This window comes from Dryobates pubescens, chromosome 2 (assembly GCF_014839835.1).
Source record: "Dryobates pubescens isolate bDryPub1 chromosome 2, bDryPub1.pri, whole genome shotgun sequence".
Taxonomy (NCBI): domain Eukaryota; kingdom Metazoa; phylum Chordata; class Aves; order Piciformes; family Picidae; genus Dryobates; species Dryobates pubescens.
The window spans coordinates 38184686-38199399 of record NC_071613.1 but is presented as its reverse complement, the minus strand read 5'-3'; the positions used below and the strand labels follow the sequence as shown (position 1 = coordinate 38199399).

The window sequence follows — 14714 nt, the reverse complement described above, 5'->3', positions numbered from 1 at the left end:
CTGCCCAGAATCCTCCTGAAGCTGGCTCAGCATTCCCCAGCCCCAGGCAGTGTGGAGACCTTTTTGGTATCCCTCCTGCTTCACGTCCCCAGGATCTCACCAGCCACCTGGCTGCCCTGGAGGTACGACAACCCTCCCACTCCCCCAGCTTGCCATTCTTAGGTTCTCACACACTGGCTGTCCTGTGACCTTAGGGTGCCACAGCCATACCAGGCAGCATGGTGCCTGCCACCTGCAACATGGCCCCTTACGTGAGGGTCTTGCAGGGCTCTGGACCCCATCAGTTCCCTGCTCAGCTGTTGCTGCTGTGCACAGCCACTACCACCTCCCACTGTCCTCCCTGAAGCCCCAGATCTGCAGATTCTCCACCACGGGGACACCCAGCACTGATAGCTGCAAAGCTCACCCAGACTGCTCCCTTCATCCCTGCCAGTGCAAGAAAACTATCCCAGCAACACCCTGCCCACAGCCTAGCCTCCCCAGCCCCATGCATCCAATGCTTCTGTCAGCATCCCCCCCCACACACCCCCTGTCCAGGCGCCATCCCCCTGCAGACCACACTGTCCTTGCAGTCCTCACATTCCAGACGTCTCAGCGCTTTTGCTGCCCAGAGATAATATTCACGGCGAGCAGACATTTGCGTCAGTGTCAGATAGGTCTCAATGCCACCCTGCCCCAGGAGGAGTGCAGCGGGCAGATGGGCTGGGCAGGCAGGCAGGAGCCCACAGCAGAGCCCCCTGATCTGCCCCACAGTCATGCTGCTCCTCCTGCACCTGCTGCCTGCCATGCTGCCCACTTCAACCCTGGCTGGCTGCCCTGCAGCCAGTGCTGACCGGCACCTCATTCTAGCCAAGGTGCGGGCTCGGGTGCTGGAGCATCTGAGCCCCCCAGTTCTTCAGGAAGAGCCCCAGAAGGAAGCACGGAGGGTGCACAGGAGGGACATCGTTGAAAATGCTGAAGTTGAGCCAGAGGAGCTAGAAGACACCTCCCAGGTGATCCTCTTCCCTTCCACAGGTGAGAACATCCTGGTGAGATGGAGGGGGGAAAAGGGGTGAAGGGGCAACACAGATGCAGCAGGATGGAGGGGCTTCTGTGGCCATACGCAGGAGAAAGAGGGTACCCCAGTCTTGGGGCACAGGCATGGGTGAAGTTTGCTGGCAAGCCAGGTGGAAAGGTAGGGCAGGGAGGGACAACAAGCAGAGCAGTCTAGAACACAGGCAGGGAGAGGAACAGGAGGCATAAGAGTGTGCTGAGAGGCTGTGGAACAGCTGAGCCAGGGTGGATGTGGAAAGATGGGGAAATCTGAGACACAGGCAGGGTGGGATAGGGTGAGATGCTAAGGAACAGGGCAAATGGGTTGGGATACTAAGAAACAGGGTAGGATGCTGGTGGGAGAGGGCGGGATGACCAGCTATGGGGCAGGACACTGGGAGATGCAGCAGGACACAAGGGGACAGGGCAGGATACTGGGGCATAGGGACAGCAGTAATAGGCCAGCCCAGGGCACAGCAGAGCTTGGCTGTGGTGCGCAGAACAGTGGCTGATGCTTAGCACTAGGCATCTGCTCCCATGCACTCTCTAACAGCCCCTTCCAACAGCTGGGCACCCCACCTCAGGGACCCTCTGCAACATCTCACCCAGCACTGGGGGCCCTCCCCAGGTTTGGGAGCACACCCTGAGCATCTTTTTTTCCTCCTGCAGATGTGCCCTGTGAGCCCATGCAGCCAGACAAGCTGCTGGAGGAAGAAGGGATTTTCACCTACCTCTTCCAGCCCTCAGCACACACCCTGAGCCGCGTGGTGACCTCTGCCCAGCTCTGGTTTTACACCGGTCCCTCAGCTGCCCCCAACCACTCAGCCCCTGATGTGCTGACCCTGTCACCACAGGGCCGAGTGCCAGTGACAGCCACAGTGGTGCAGACACCCGAGCACTGGACAGTGTTTCACCTCGCCCCAGAGCTGCTGTCCCAACTCTCACAGCCACTCTTTGTGCTCCTGGTACGCTGCCCTGGCTGCCCCTGCCTGGCTGAGGCAGATAAGATGCCCTTCTTGGTGGCCAGCACACGGGCCAAGGGCAGTGAGAGGGCTCGTCGTTCTGCTGTGCCCTGGTCCCCAGCCGCCCTGAGCCTGCTGCAGCGCCCATCCGAGGACCTGGCTGCCCACACCAACTGCCGCCGGGCTTCTCTCAACATCTCTTTCGAGGAGCTGGGCTGGGACAAGTGGATTGTGCATCCCAGCAGCTTCGTTTTCCACTACTGCCACGGGAACTGCGCCGAGGGCCACGGGCTGAGCCACCGCCTGGGCGTACAGCTGTGCTGTGCTGCCCTGCCTGGCACCATGCGCTCGCTGCGTGTCCGCACCACCTCCGACGGTGGCTACTCCTTCAAGTATGAGACCGTGCCCAACATCCTGGCCCAGGACTGCACCTGCGTCTAGGGCACCCCACAGCCCAGCCCCAGACCGTGATCCCACTGGGGACAAGCTGCTCAGCCCTGCGCTGCAGGAGCCAGAAGGACCCAGCAGGGGTATCTGTGCTGTACCACCCTCCTACTGCACAAGTCAAAGGTTTGGGCTGCCTCTGCCCCTTGCTGAGGTCAGCCTGGTGTCTGCAACCAGTTCAGCCTCCATTTCTCCCTGCCTGCTCTGCCCCCAGCAATTTTCTCCCCACCCCAAAAAAGACCTATGTCCTGCTCCTGCTGCAGAGTGCTACATCCTCCCCATACTCCTAGGCAGGTTCAGGCTGCCATAGCAGGGACAGGAACAGGGACAGGCTGTGCCACACTGAGACTATGCAAGGACCTCAAACCAGTGACGGGGCTGGTGGTACATGTAGTGCTGCAATTGAGTCCTCTCCTAGCAGGACACCCTGTTGGAAAGCTTAACAGGATAAGTGAAATAAACCTTTTTTCTTTTACTGAAACAGCCTGGAAATTCCAGCTTCCATAGGAGGCAGCCACAGAGGTGGTGTGAGGTTGTGTGTTGGGATACGAGTTCCCCAGGGTCTGGAAGAGGGAAGGGATGGGCAAACACCGCAAGAGGCATCCAGCTCCAACCTGGGGGCCCTGAGAGGGGACTGGGTTATGCCGGCCAAAATCAGCATAGGGCGGCTGGGTTTGATCTAGCCTCAGGGCAGGAAAGCGCAGGGCAGGGCACCATCCCTTCTGGTCCTGTCAGCAGAGGTGGGGAGGCACAGGAAGGCTTCTCATTGGGCCTCTTGCCAGGGAGAGGACACGAGAGGAATGCAGCCGGGGCAATCCCGCTCCACCAGGCCAACGGACACTGCCCCGGCCACAGCCGCCTCCGCATGTCAGGAATGACTGAGTCACCCCCATCGAGCGGGGAGGTCCCAGCCCAGCTGCACAGGATTCCCTTCCCACCCCTTCCTCCCGAAGGACCGGATGCAGCAGTTCAGTACAAAACGTCTCCAGCCTTTACTAATATAGATATAAAAAAGAAACAAAACAAAAAACCAAGAAAAAACAGTGACAATCATTTCCGAGTTAAAAACAACGCCATGAAAACGTGTGTGACCCAGGCTGAGATGATCAGAAACGCCCCACTGGCTCCCGGCCAAGACTGGCTCAGGGCACCATGTCCCCCCACCCTGGGATGAGGGTCTGACCCTGCACAGGGGGTCCCGGGCCCATGGCCAGAGAGCAAGGAGGTAGGCTTTGGTCCAAGAGCGGCCGTCCGGGAGCAGGGCAGAGTTGGCAGGAAGGACAGCCCCTGCCCTCTGCACAGACATTTCCGAGCAGGCCAGCCCCACAGCTTGCAATCCTCTGCCGGGATGCTGTGCAGCACAGCCCTCCCTGATGCTCTGGTACCTTCCAGCAGCAGCACCATCAGGACCCTTTCCACCCCTGCCCTCTCCCCATTTCAAGCACAATGCCAGCCCAGTGCCCTGCCCCAAGGTTCAGCCCAGACAGATCCCCAGGATAGCCTCCCCTAAGTCCCCATACCACAGGGGCAACACCAATGTCACCAGCATGGTCGTCTGCACAGCACTGGCTGGCAACAGTGGGCATGGGAGGGTACAGGGAGGTGTGAGAAGATACATAGAATACATAGAATAAACCAGGTTGGAAGAGACCTTCAAGATCATCACATCCAACCCATCAACCAATCCAACACCACCTAAACAACTAACCCACGGCACCAAGCACCCCATCAAGTCTCCTCCTGAACACCTTCAATGATGGTGACTCCACCACCTCCCCCGGCAGCCCATTCCAATGGCCAATCACTCTCTCTGTATAGAACTTCTTCCTAACCTCCAGCCTAAAACTCCCCTGGCACAGCCTGAGACTGTGTCCTCTTGTTCTGGTACTGGCTGCCCGGGAGAAGAGACCAACATCTGCCTGTCTACAACCTCCTTTCAGGTAGTTGTAGAGAGCAATGAGGTCACCCCTGAGCCTCCATTTCTCTAGGCTAAACAATCCCAGCTCCCTCAGCCTCTCCTCATAGGGCTTGTGCTCAAGGCCTCTCCCCAGCCTCGTTGCCCTTCTCTGGACACGTTCAAGTGTCTCAATGTCCTTCCTAAACTGAGGGGCCCAGAACTGGACACAGTACTCGAGGTGCAGCCTAACCAGTGCAGTGTACAGGGGCAGAATGACCTCCCTGCTCCTGCTGGCCACACTGATACAGGCCAGGATACCATTGGCCCTCTTGGCTGCCTGGGCACACTGCAGGCTCATGTTCAGCCTACCGTCGACCAGCACCCCCAGGTCCCTCTCAGCCTGACTGCTCTCCAGCCACTCTGACCCCAGCCTGTAGCTCTGCATGGGGTTGTTGTGGCCAATGTGCAGAACCTGGCACTTGGATGTGTTCAATCTCATGCCGTTGGACTCTGCCCATCTGTCCAGCCTGTCGAGGTCCCTCGGCAGAGCCTCTCTACCCTCCAGCAGATCAACTCCTGCCCCCAGCTTGGTGTGGTCAGCAAATTTACTGATGATGGACTCAATGCCCTCATCCAGATCATCAATGAAGATGTTAAAGAGGATGGGGCCCAGCACTGATCCCTGGGGCACACCACTAGTGACTGGCCACCAGCTGGATGTGGCACCATTCACCACCACTCTCTGGTGCATCAGGAAATGTGTGTGGGAGGACAAAGGGGTGAAACAGGAGATGGGGACACAGAGGTTCAAGGTAGAGATAGGGAGGGGAGTATAAAAATGCCAGGGTGCACACGCTGACGAGTTTATAAAAATGTACAAAAATAAGATATTCCCTTTCTGAAAATTAAGAATGTCGCCACAGGCCCCAATCCCTGCCACAACCCACTGGAACAGGGCTGCCAAGCCAGTCCGGTCAGGCAGGCGTGGAGGCACCCTCTGTCCCCCACTCCTGGCAGGCTGCCCGTCTTGCGGTGGTGGTAGCAGCTGCTCTGGCAGACACCTCTGTCGTCCCTGGTGGCGCTTACAGCCCTGTGGGGAGCAAAAGGAAGGTTAGCACATGCCACAGGAGAATTACATCCCCTCCCTGGGAGCCACTCCCATAGCCCCATACAAGTCACACAGATTCTTCCCCCTCCCCAGCCCACCTGTGGTCCTGTCGCAGGCAGTGGTCCCCTTCTCATGGGCAAAGTTGAGGCGGTTTTGCTCAGCGGCGATGCCATTGGCCTCAGGGCTGCTGCTGCGGGCAGGACTCAGGGGCCGTGGCGGGGGCTGGAGGTGGAAGGCCACCTCCAGATGCTCCTGGGCCAGGCGCAGGTGCTCACGTAGCCGGTCCAGCTCATGCACTGGGGGAGCCCTGGCCAGGGTGAAGTGCCCTGCTGCTGGTGCTAGACTCTCTCGGTAGTCCAGCTTGCCATTGGGCAGTGGTGCTTGCGGAGGCTCCTTCTTCAGCGAGTGGTAGGTAGGGGGTGCACTGGGAGCTTTCTTGGGGTACTGCGGTGCAGGGCTGCCACCAGCTGGGAGCGGGGGACTGTCGGACCGGCTCAGGGCATCCCGGATGCGCCCCACGCCAAGGTGCATGAGCTCGCAGAGGTTGAGGAAGAGGCAGAGCCCACTGACAGCATACATAATGAGGAGGAAGATGGTCTTCTCTGTTGGGCGAGAGACAAAGCAGTCGACAATGTGCGGGCAGGGGCTGCGGTTGCAGACATAGGAGGGCCTCACCTCAAAGCGGTAAAGCAGGTACTGCCCGAAGAGGAAAGCCATCTCCAGCAACGAGCGGCACAGCAAGTGCAGGACGTAGGCACGCATCAGCCCGTCCTGCTTGATGCGGCGCCGGCCGTCATGCTTCTCTCCACCCTCAGGGCTCTTCTCCTTCTCTACCTCGATCTCTTCAAAGATCATGGGGTCTTCTTCATTATCATCCTCCGCCTCCTCGTAGTCCCTCCCGGCTCCTCGGCGCACCACTGGCATGCGTGCCCGCCGGGCTGCTGGTGCCTGGCGCCGTGAGGACTCAGGCATGCGGGCAATGCGGTGCATGGCAAAGCCCAGGTAGAGGACCGATGGTGTGGCTACCATGATGATCTGGAAGACCCAGAAGCGGACATGGGAGAGTGGGGCAAAGGCATCGTAGCAGACGTTCTCGCAGCCAGGCTGCTGCGTGTTGCAGACAAACTTGCTCTGCTCATCGTAATAGATGGACTCGCCCCCCACGGCTGTCAGCACGATGCGGAAGACAATGAGGACAGTCAGCCAGATCTTCCCCACAAAGGTTGAGTGGTTGTTGATCTCCTCCAGGAGCCGCGTCAGGAAACTCCAGCTCATCCTGAAGAGGCAGTTGGCTCAAACCCTGTGGGGAAGAGGCAGGCAAACAGGTACTAAGAAACCCCTGTGCGCCTCACCAGGTCCCCCCAGGCCAGCAGCCTTCACCCCAGCCTCGCCCATCTCATAGCATTGATATTCCTTCCCTTACCCACCAAGTCCACAAAAACAGCCCTTCAGGGGCACCCATCACCCCAAAATCGCATCTAGCACCTCCTTGCCAAACTCCTATCCACATCCTGCTCCTGCCCCACCACCAGCCAGGGGCATGGAGGGAACCAGGGAAAGGCTGGGATATCCCTGTCCTCTGCAGGACACAGTCTGGAAAGGAGCCAGCATGACCACAACCATGATAAACACAGCAGCACAGGGCAGCACCAGCTGGGAAGGGTGAGGGGACAGAGCCTCCTCTGCCTTCAGTGCCATGGCACTCATCTGCCACCTGGGCAGGTCCCCAAGAGACATCACACCCTGCACCAGCACCCACAAGCTTCCCACAGGGGTCTCTGTGCCCCTGAGAGAAAGCAACATGGAAGGGTACTGACAGGCCCTCTGTCCCACTGCAGCTGCCAGTCCCAAGCCCCAGCTGAGAGGGCTCCCCTGAGCAGCATCTGCCACCAAAAGCCAGGTTCCCTGCACCCTGCAGAGATGCAGCATCACTCTGCCCCACCAAATCCTCATGCTGTGCCCTCCCACCTCCTAATGCTTACAAGTCCCTGAAGGCTGTGATGGCTGGTGCCCAGAGAACCCCACAGCCCAACGGCAAGGGCTGGTAGGGGAAGTAGAGCAGGAGACAGAAGAGCGATGCAAAGGCAGTGTGGGGTGACCAAGGAATTGCACAAAGTTCTGGCAAAGCAGCTGACACTGGAGGTCAGGGAGGAAATGACGAGGATTGCGCTGCATCTCCCGGCCAAAGGAGAAGATGCAAGAGGAGACATCCCACCACCACCCCCAGTTTCAGCAGCTTACGCACAAGCTGATGCAAGTGACAAGGCTGTAGCAGGTGACAAGGCTGCCCAGGGTGAGGAGAAGGAATGTGCCCTCCTAGAACTCTCAGCCTTCCTGTTACCTCACCTGTCCTCCAACCAACCCATCTGATCACCTCCAGCCAGGGTACATCCCTGTGGACAATGGCTTCTGCTGCACTCATGCCACTATTGTCACAGTAAGGGGATCTTTTTGCTTAGCTCAGTAACCTCACCTAAACAGAAAAGCTCCTCCAGCACAAGCACCCATGTGAGGGACATGCTCGCATTGATAATATGGTGCTCAGTGAAGCCTACTAAGACACAGGAGGTGGCACAGGCTGGCACCAGGGGGCCAAACCCAGCCTATCAAGAGTCACTGTTCTCCCAAGGTCAAGTACCCTTCAAGGTAACACTACTGCTCTGTCTTTCCAGTGCAAACCTCTCTCCCCCAGGACCCCACGGGAAGAAGGATGCTTTGTGCCTGCCTTTAGCACATGGCTGAGAGTAGCACACCCACCTGGCCCCCAAGTGAGAAGCTGGGGCAGGGGACAAGGCGAGGGGACCAGGCAGGAGGGCAGCCCTGGGAACTGGCAAGCCCATGGAAAGCACACAAGAGCACGCCGTTGTGGTGGCCAAGGAGAGACAACACAAGAGTCAGGAGCTGAGGTGGGCATGGCTGAGGCAGCACATGGCTCCCCGCACCCTTTCATGGCAGGTAGCCCAAGCCCAGCTCTCTACGGAGGGTGCTAAGCCACCCACCACCTCCCGGCCACGCTGTCAGACAAGACCAACGCCACGTGCTGTAGCCAGGCCCTACACGTACACCTACACCCCCAGCCCTACCGACCCCAAGGTGCTCCTGCCTGGCCCCCCAGGACTCTCCCCCCTAGCCTGCCCTGCCCAGCGATTCCATCTCCCCAACCCACAACAGGGCCCCTGTGCCCCAGCACCAGGCAGCCCACCCCGGGCTCGCCAGCCGCTGCCCACCCGGGGACCCCTCCCACACTGACCCCGGCCAGCCCAATGTGGGACTCACTGACCGCTGTCAGCCTAGGGACACAGTCCCCCAGGCCCAGCCTTCCTGGGGTCATCAACCCCACCGACGCCAGCCCACCGGGGACTTCCAGCCCTGTGGCCCCCACAGACCCTGCCCATAGCTCCCGACGCCCCCCTCCCCCGCCCCCAGCCCGCCCCGGGGTAATTCCTCAGCCCCACCGACCTGCGCACTCCCGCAGCCCCCGCTCTTCGGCCCCACTCACGGCGCGCCGGACTCCCGCCGGCAGCGGCGGACAAAGCGGCGGGGCGGGCGCGCCGCCGCCTGCCGCCGAACAAAGGGGCCTGGGGCCGCCCCGCCCCGCGCCCGCCCGCCGGTGCTTACCAACCGCCCAGCACCGACCCGTGGCCGCGACGCTTGGCGTGGCTCTCCCGTCCCGTCCCGTCCCACTCCGGCCCCGCCGGACCCGCTTAGCCGCTGAGCGGGGCGGGGCGCTTCGCTGCCGTCCCCGGTCCCGGCCTGGGCCCCCTCCCCGCCGGCGGCTCGGAAGGCCGCGCAGGGCTGCGGGCAGGGGCTGGCCTCGGCGAAAACTCCTCCGAGCGCCGCGGCTGTCGGCGACATGAGCGACGGAAAACCTCCCGGTCGCTCGGCCGCCGTGCCGGGCCGTCCCGTGCAGCCCCCGATGGGGCGGCTCTTCCGCCTTTGCCCCCTCGGGAGCTCCTTGACTCCCGCGCCGCCTCTCCCGCAGAGGCTGCGGCTGCCTGCTCGTAGCAGGTAACCGCTCCAGACCGCTGGTGTGGCAGCAGCCTCAGGCCCGGGCCGGCCCGCCGGGTGTGCAGGGGTGAGCAACACCTGCCCAAGGAGTACCAGTGTTCCTGGCCGCAGGGGAGGAAGAGATAGCCGGCACTTTGACGGCCTCCTGCACAACCACCACCTCCTCCCCAGAATACCAAATTCGTGGAATGGTTTGGCTTGGAAAGATCATCCAGTTCCAATCCCCCTGCCTGTCCAAGGGACACCTTCCACTAGACCAGGTTGCTCAAGGCCTCATCCATTGTGGCTTTGAACGCTTCCAGGGAGGGGGCATCCACTACTTCCTGGGCCACCTGTTCCAGTGTCTCACCACCCTCACTGTAAGGCTTCCAGTGAACAGAAAGAAAGGGTGAAAGTAAGGAGAGACTCAGTGCCACCAAGGGAGTGGTGGCCCTAGATGTGGTGTGAACGTGGAGCAAAATGTGCACATGTGGTGGCAATGTGCACCAAATCTTTGAAGTCTTGGCGTTGCTTCTCATGGCCCACACCAAGTCCCTGAAGGAGGACCAGGCTGAGCGCACAGCATCTCCAGCTGTTTGCTTAGAGTCACCACTGCTCACCCTGGTTAATAGGACCAGCCTTCCAAGGCCAGAGCAATGGCAGCAGTGGCTGCCGCCCTCCACCAGACCACCCTGGCCACTGACTTTCTGCATTGCTAAAACTGGCTGTGGGGATTTTTGTGAGGCCTGAGTCACTACACTAGGCCAGCCACACCCATGATATCCTAGTCAGAGCACCCTGTCCTTGTCCTCTCATGTGGGGACAGGGAGGGTTGCCAGGATACCCTGTGCAACCCAAATAGCTGGGGAGAAGCTGAAGTCAGTGTAAGCTCATGAAATGCTGCTTCGTCCCACTGAAACATGCTCCCTCCTGCAATAGGGTTTCCAGGAGCAGGCACTGGTGGGTGCAGCACATCTGCCCACCTCGTGTGGGAAGCAGGAGGGCTGATGCCAGGAGGCTGGGGCAAGGAGCAGGGTGGGAAGCATGGTTGCTGCATCCGGTGTGGGTTTTTGGTTATTCTGGGCCCACTGAGTAACGGCAGCCCTGCAACTTCCCCTGCCACTTCCCTAAGTCAGCAAGAGGTGCTGCCCCAAGGCCCACCCATCCCGAGCACAGGCTTGCTGCTCTCACACAAGAGAGCAGTCAGAGGCCTCCAGAGGAGCGTGCTACACCTTGACAGGAGTGTAGATATGTACACAACAGGGAGAGGGAAAGGGTCCCACTTTGGGCTCTCTTGCCTAATCCTTACTTACCTGCTGCGCATGGATAGGTCCTTCCCATGTGACAGCTTCAGTGGATGGTCATGAAGAAACACTTTCTGTTGAACCCTGCTCCCATGCACAGAACTGCAGCACTGACTTTTTGGAAGGGTAAATTTGTATTAGAGATCCTCCAACAGGTGCTCTGGAAGCAACCCCTGGGAACAGCCTCCATCTCAGGCCAGGAGCCTCAGGCAGGAGGTTGGATAGAGGGAGAAAGCTAGATAAGCACAGAAACTCAAGGTTTTGGAAGGCTGCAGGGAAGTGTTCAGGGGCAGGGTAGAAGCCCGGGGCTGCAGCCAGGTGGCATGGAGAGGTGGGTGTAAAGCAGGAGGTTGCCAGCATAAGGGCCACATTGCAGCTGCAACAGGAGGGAAAGACCTGCATGGGAGGGCGAGCAGCACGCAAAGTGGAATCTTGTGTTCTTGCCAGGTGGTTAAAAAGCAGCTTAGGGGTTTCTTTCCTCACAGTCACCACTGGTTTTCAAGCACTCGTAGGTCTTGCTTCCAGCTTGGCTTCACCCCCAGGTAGCTGAGCAGTTTGCCAGGGGTAAGGAACAGATGTGACCCTTTGACTTTGGTACTCAGCACATTAAGAACAAACCCCCATATCAGCCTCATGTTAAAGTGGAGAGCATGACTCACTGAGGCACTACAGAGGCCATTGCACTGAGAACAAAGCCACTTGTTGGGCCAGGGCCAGGTATGGGTGCTGCAGCAGCATTTTAGCAGAGCACATCTCAGATCATGCCTCAGGAGACCAGCCTCAGAGGCTGGTGTCAAACAAACCCATGCTCAGCCATTACTGAGCTTGTCAGCACCTGGCCACTGGTGTCACATCCCTCCTGTTTCTGATGGTCCCTTGTGTACTATGAACTCTACCTTCATCTTGAGCTTGTGACACCAACATGCCTGCAGAGACATCACTCTTCCAGCCTAGGGCAGAGGACAAACCCATAGCAACTGGGAAAGGAAGGTGGTGGGTGAAGGGTGGTGCCCACCCTTACGCCTTCCCACATCAGCTGAGGCTGACAGAGCCTGGTCCTATCCAAGGCAGGAAGGATGTGCAAGACCAGCAGCCTTGCAGGGTCTGGCTTGGAGACAAACTTCGTAGAGGAAACAGGAGCACTGTCACCAACCACAAAACCCAGGATCAGCCCCAAAACACTGAGCCTGTGGTGCAGAGTCCAGAGCTGGAGCAATTGTGTGGAGCATGGCAGGGTGGCTGCACAGCCCAGAAAGAGTGAAGGGAGCTGGTAATTAAGGAGGTATGGCTGAAGGGGACTCTAAGGGCAGGAATAAGGAGAACATCCACTTCTGGGACAAACACTACCACTCAGGAGGGACGGGACATGGAAAGAGCTCCCACAAGCAGCCCCTCCTTGGTCACTGCTCAACCACAGTGCCACGATGGAGGCACCCTCTGGGACTCCATCACCAGACCCTGCCTTGGCTACCAGACACAAGGTGTCAAGGAGAGCACAGGGCCCAGCCTGGCTCTTGATATCAGCCTGTTCCTGCTCTGATCAATAGGGCAAGATGGTCTGGGCCCTATGACTGCCTCTTCCAGGGCTGGGATGGTGGTAGCACAGCAGATAGAAAAGCCAGGCACCCTAGGCATGTTTGCTGTGGGGCAGCATGGACCCTGCCCAGCTGGCACTTGGCAGCAGGGTGAGGAAGGGATGAGCAGAAGTGATCAAGCCAACTTCATTCTCCCTGATCAGGGACACAGGCAATGCACATCCCCAGCAGCAAACACTCTCTTCCCAGATTAAACAACTCATATGGTACAGACACAGGGAGCACACAGCTCTATTAGGGACTGTTTGTCCTGATATAGGACAGTTCCACAACTAGCTTAATAACCTTCTGATAAGAGGCAGAAGCACACTTCGTCGCAGGAGCACAAAGGGCAATGACCATCTGCTATAACACAGGCTAAGAAGGCTGAGATGGCTTCAAAATTAAGTTCCTTTCCCTTTCCTTTCCCTCCTTGAATAGGAAGTGTAGTGGGGAGTACGTAGCATAGTCCCCTTGCCCACCTCCCTACTGCTAGAGTCTCCTTCCCAGTTCCTGGGTGCTGACTTCTGCTGGCACCCTGGTACCGCATATAGCATGCAAACACAGACTTTGGGGTCTGCTCTTTCTCTACCAGCTAAGCTGGAGGTTGGCCCACAGGAAAGGGTTTCACATGGCCCCAGGCCATTGCTTTGTAAGCTGGGTAAGAAGTGTTGACACCTATAGGAGAGATGAAGCTGGCCAGGCAGGTCCACAAGCTGCAGGGAACATATGCCCTTTGTTGCTACAGCTCTGGTCTCCTGGAGATGAGACCAGCAGGGATATTCTGCTGGAAGTACATGACCAGTCCCTCTAGCCACCCAGTTTGATTAGAAACAAAGATTTGTTAGATTGCAAGGGGGCTGACAGCCAACCCACAGGCTATGTATGCTCAAGGCAGTACTGCTTTAGAGGTCAGAGACACAAAGTAGGAAGCACTGAAATAGCCAGACCCACGGCTGAGGCATCATCTTCATTGACAAGTTGAATGAAGTAAGGCAGGGCTGCTATGTGCCTGTGGAAAAGTGGTGGTACCTCCAGGCTTCTCACAATGGCCAGCCTCAGCCCACCACTGCCTGCAGCCTGTCTCTGGAGCCCTGAAGCCATTCCATGCCTGGGTATTCTAGCTACATACACCTTGAGAAAAGCCTGCTTCAGGGAAATATAGGCAGGGGAATGCTGAGATTCAAACCAGGTTTGTTCTGTCCTAGCAACTCAGTGCTGGAGCCAGCTGTGTCCTGAAGAGAAAAGGGCAAAGAAGGGGAAAGTTTCCAAGAGCACAGCTTGGGGATTGCAGGATTGCATGCACAGAAGACACCTGCAGTTGGTTTAACATACATGACACTTTTCTGCAAACCTTGGCCCTCCTACATAACCCCTGTTCCTGCACAGCCCTCAGTCTGCTGTGCAATACTAGGGCTGCCTGCAGGGCTGGAGTGGAGGAGCATGCCACGGAAGCTCTTGCACATGTCCAGCTGAGGCAAGGAGGCCAGCTAATTCTATCACTACGCCTAGTATGAGGAGCACCACAGCAAAGCGTTCACGATTACAAATTAACCACAAAGGAGTTAATCTGGCCACGACCACATCAAAACCCAAAGGGAAAACAAAGCATTTCATGAAGAGGCAGGATACAGGTTGTGGCAGGGCGTGTGAGCTTCCCCATCAGTGGCTGAGGGAACGCAGAAGAGCAGGAAGCTGTTCACAGGGCCAAAAGCCTAATTCTGAGCTGAGGGCACAAACCTGCAGAGACGTGGCAAGGAGCAGAAGCAAATGAACAGTCAATTATGCAGTAAAAAAAATAGTGGGAAGAGCTATGGACAGGCACAGCGCTGAAACCTCGGGTTTTGACAATCCCCTCATCACGTATCCAGCAACAGATGAGGAAGAACAAAGGTGCAGCTTGGGTAAGATGGAAAAAGAAAGCTCCAGGGATAGGTTTTCTCAAGGCATCAGCTTATGCAGAAGAGACATCAATGATCTGGTCTAATAACTCCGATTTTGACACTTGCCCTTTGTGAAAAACACAGCAATAGCAAGATGAAGACAGAACTTAGACAAGCTCCTCATGTGGCAAGATGAAGACATAAAACCCTTACTGGTCTTTACTGTCTCAGCTCTCTCAGACTCCTGTCCCTGGACAAAGTGCTAGGTGCTGGCAGCACTTCCACTGAGCTCATTCCTGCTTGCACTCAGATCACTCCAAAGAAACAGCAAGCAGCAGCCATATGCCCATTTAGGAAGATGGGAGAAAGTGGAATGTGTTGTGACATTTGCCTCAAGACAGCACAGATCTCATCAATCAAGTCTTTAGAAGGCTAGATAAAAATATTGGCCAGTGCAGGCCTTCAGGAGCTCAACTGCATCTGGAAGTGACAGGAGGAAGTCTAAGAGTGCAGCAATTCCAAG

At 57.7% G+C, this 14714-nt stretch overlaps 2 protein-coding genes across 2 annotated transcripts; one reads left to right on the top strand and one right to left on the bottom strand.

Annotated features, from left to right (window-relative positions):
* The first annotated feature begins 559 nt into the window (after positions 1-559).
* On the top strand, positions 560-2435 carry INHA (inhibin subunit alpha). Its single transcript, XM_009911082.2, has 2 exons — positions 560-1014; positions 1702-2435. Exons 1-2 carry the CDS (start codon positions 663-665, stop codon positions 2433-2435), a joined length of 1086 nt encoding a protein of 361 aa, XP_009909384.2. The 5' UTR covers positions 560-662.
* Positions 2436-5417: 2982 nt separating this feature from the next.
* LOC104309786 (gap junction gamma-1 protein) lies at positions 5418-6740 on the bottom strand. The gene is made up of 2 exons (XM_009911148.2): positions 5542-6740; positions 5418-5425 (listed from the first exon to the last, which is right to left on the bottom strand). Exons 1-2 carry the CDS (start codon positions 6716-6718, stop codon positions 5418-5420), a joined length of 1185 nt encoding a protein of 394 aa, XP_009909450.1. The 5' UTR covers positions 6719-6740.
* Between the last annotated feature and the right edge of the window lie 7974 nt (positions 6741-14714).

What these genes read in the sequence shown, in the direction of transcription:
- INHA (XM_009911082.2), top strand. Translation starts at nt 663, where the DNA reads ATGCCACCCTGCCCCAGGAGGAGTGCAGCGGGCAGATGGGCTGGGCAG. An exon ending in GATCCTCTTCCCTTCCACAG is followed by an intron (nt 1,015 to 1,701) that starts GTGAGAACATCC and finishes TTCCTCCTGCAG; the next exon opens with ATGTGCCCTGTGAGCCCATG.
- LOC104309786 (XM_009911148.2), bottom strand. Translation starts at nt 6,718, where the DNA reads ATGAGCTGGAGTTTCCTGACGCGGCTCCTGGAGGAGATCAACAACCAC.